The sequence below is a fragment of the Merops nubicus genome, unplaced genomic scaffold, assembly GCF_000691845.1.
Source record: "Merops nubicus isolate BGI_N331 unplaced genomic scaffold, ASM69184v1 scaffold40420, whole genome shotgun sequence".
Taxonomy (NCBI): domain Eukaryota; kingdom Metazoa; phylum Chordata; class Aves; order Coraciiformes; family Meropidae; genus Merops; species Merops nubicus.
The window spans coordinates 1-3,354 of NW_008582904.1; the positions used below are offsets into that span (position 1 = coordinate 1).

General features: G+C 51.9%; 1 protein-coding gene across 1 annotated transcript; it reads left to right on the plus strand.

The window, feature by feature from the left end:
• Nucleotides 1-8: 8 nt before the first annotated feature.
• On the plus strand, nucleotides 9-764 carry DCLRE1B (DNA cross-link repair 1B; the record flags this gene model as incomplete). The annotated part of the gene is made up of 1 exon (XM_008939046.1): nucleotides 9-764. A coding segment is annotated over one exon (756 nt), but the record flags the coding sequence as incomplete, so codon positions are not given.
• Between the last annotated feature and the right edge of the window lie 2,590 nt (nucleotides 765-3,354).

Below are 3,354 nucleotides of genomic sequence, written 5' to 3' on the forward strand. Positions count from 1 at the left end.
TGGAGCTGCCCGACGTGTTCACCACCGAGGAGGGGGCCGGCCGAATCAGTGCCGTGGATGTCGCCGAGATCCACTGGGACAGCCTCGTCAGCTGGAACATGCTGCACCCCACCATTGCCATCCTCCCGACTGGCAGGCCCGTAAAAGTCACCCACCCTGACATCCACCCCATTCCATACTCGGATCACTCATCCTTTTCAGAGCTGTGCGAGTTTGTGAAGTGGCTGAAACCTTGCTCAGTCATTCCAATTGTAAAGGGTGGCACGTGCCAGGCTTACTTTCAGGAATACCTAAGTCCTGCCTCCCAGGCACTTCCCAGCCTCAAAATCCCAAAGCCTGTGCAAGAGTCTGTACAGCAGCAAAGCAAAAGGAAAGGGCAGGAACCCCTCTTGAAAAGAGCTTCCTGGCATTCTGTGCCCCGAGGAGTTGTTTATGAGAATCCAGAGAAATTTACTGAGAAATCTGAAGAGTTCACGGGTGTTAATGCTCCTCAGCAGAAGTACTGTGCGTTGTCTTTCTGCTCAGAAGAGGGCTGCACTTGTCACACAGGCAAAGAGAAAGGGAAGGAAGAGCTGAGTGGAGAGCAGGCAGGAGCAGCAAGAGCAGCTGGCACTGTTATCCAGGCACCTCTTGCTGGTGAGCACTTCTCAACTGGACTTGCAGAGCAGTATTTACTCACTCCCTTAAGTGTTCTAAAGCAGTATTCCTCACAGGAATTTGACAAGCTGGTAGAAAATTTCTTTAAGAGGGAAGAAGCGTCCTGAAAATTGTGTGACACTTGCCAGTGTCAATGTAGCTGCTAGTTGTTAGTTTGGGGGGCGGCTTTCCCCCAAATGTATTTATTTTTATATTTATGTCAAAATCTGTTGGGTCCCCACACTACACTCGAGCGGCGTGGCCTCGCTGTGTGCCTTGTATCCGCTTTTCACTGCGACTTCACTCTCTTTAGTGACAGAAGTTTCTGGCAGGTCGATTCGAGCGGAGCTGCAGAGGGCGTGAGCTGCCTGCAGTGCAGGTAGCAAATGAGGGTGGATGTGATTAAAGAAGCAAGAAGGGGGAGTCCAAGAGCCCCAAAGATTCTTTCTATGTGTCTGCAATGCCTCACTGACAATGAGCAGTGCATTCCAAGACGCATTACAAACGTTACGTATTGAGGTACAGTTAAATAATGGTACTTAAAGAAATCTAGAAAATGAAGTGCCTCTAAGCCTATTGGTCTATTTTCTATGTATTAACCTACTGATACCTCCAAACAGTAGTGCTGCTTCAGCCAGCTAGCCAGCTGCAGCTGGTCTCAGTTATGCTCTCCTGAAAAACAGCATCTTAAAAGGCATTAACAGCGAATGTTCAGGTTACTGGCTGGAAGAAGTAGGAACTGCCTGTGTTCCTGAATTCTGGACTCCCCAGAGTGGTTTGCTGTATCCTCTACAGTCTCTGCACTCAAGTCTGCACGTCTGAATTCTGATTGACTGCAAAGAGCTCCTGGTAACTGCCAGCATTCTGCTAGGCTTGCTGCCTTCCCATCCACTGCCTGGGCTTATCACACACCACGGCAAGTGGAGTGGAGGGTAATGAAACCTCTGCTGAGTGGCATGAAGTGCTCAGTCTTAGCAGCATTGTTTAGAAAGAATACTGTGGCTGAGCAGCAAAATTGGCTCAGTTAATTAGAGGTTAGGCACCTTGCTGCTCCAGATCCACTGCAACAAGCCCAGCCTGGCTGGCGCGGTTGGGAGATGCCGGTGGCCGGAGCAGCCGGTGGGCGCCCAGCCGGGAAACGCCGGAGCTGTCTGCTCCAGGCCCACGGGCAGCTCTTTGAATTGGATCCCTGTGGGGCCTAGGCAGCAACACTAGTGTGGAAACACTCACTAAGCACTTTCCTGGAGGGGCAAACCAGGTTGTTATTCAGCTTTGTCCTGCCTCATTTTTGTTACTTTCACCACAGTGTTTCACATGATCTTGATCAGAGTCTCAGCTGAGTGTAGTGTCCTGCAAGGTCTCTCTGAGCCCAGTCAGATGGCTTGAGTTCCCTGATCGAGCCAGAGAAGGAAGTGTTTGCTCTCTGAGTAAAGCCAGGGCAGCAGCAGAGATGCCTATGGACGCAGCAGCCCCATCTGTCAGGGATGAGGCTGTGCTGAGCAGTGGCCGTGGTGGCAGCTGGAGTGGGTGCGTTTGGAGTCCCAGCCCTGTGCCGTCCCTGGCGCTCCGTGCTCGCTGCTGTCCCACCAGCAGTGCCCGGCGTGGGGCTGCCTGCGGCGGCGTTCGGGGCACGACACTTCAGAAGGGGCAGCGAGGGCAGCCCAAGCATCTCCCTGTGGTCTGTGGGGTCCTGTTTCCTGGAGGTTTCTGTACGGATTATTTCTCCATCAAAACTCAACTGCAGAGCCCCGTCACGCTGGTGTGAGTGGAGACACTGGAATCTTTTGTAACATTTGAGGCTGCCAAGTGAATAATTCTGCTCTGCTTGTAGTGTTTTGTCTGCTGCTGGCCGCCTTGGAGATGCAGGCTGTTATTTAGATGCTGTTGCAATGTGAGTGACTCACTTGACAGACAGGTGAGTGAAGTGCTGCCTGAACTCCCAGATTCCACATCCTGCTCTTGGTGCAGCTTCTCCATTGTTTTGGAAGGAACACTTGCCTTCTGAGTCACTGTTCCACTTAAGGATGTTGCAAATGGCCTTGGAGATCTGATCTGGCTCACTGCTGAGGCTTTGTGGCATCCAGCCTTTCCTCTTGTATCAGTCATTTATTCAAGTAAACAAAGTAGAGAAGCTCCTGGTGAACCTCTAGGCAAAATGGAGTTGTAAATGGCGATTCCTTACAAAGGCAACTGACTTTTATATCACAGAAAAAAAGTGAAAACTGCAGAGACTTCTAGAAGCTGGGGATCTGCACCCCATTTCTGAACACTGTTAAAACTGGAGAAGAAATGCTGGCTTCTATTACTAGAGGTTAAAAGGTAATTTCTGCTACTTCGGAATGAAATTTACCTTGCACACACCAGGGTTGGGATGCACTGCTTCTGGTTTGGCTGCCACAGGTGTGCTTTGCTCACAGCAGTGATGACCAGAAGCTGTAGCCAAGCACCAGTTTCTCTGTGGGGTATCTAAGGGGCCACATGCTTAGAAACCTGGGTTATCCTGAGAGGGGAAGGGGGGAGCGAGGGGTGCTCAGGCGAAAGCTCTCCCAAATCTACCCACAGCACGCCTGAGCAGCTTATCTCTGCTCCACAGGGGGGAAGGAACTGCACGGGGATAAAACAACGCGTCCCCGGCCTTGCAGAGCCTCGGGGGAGCTGCGTCAGGTGGGCGGCGCAGGCCGAGGGCACGGGGAGCGGCGCTGCGCGCCCGTCAAACCC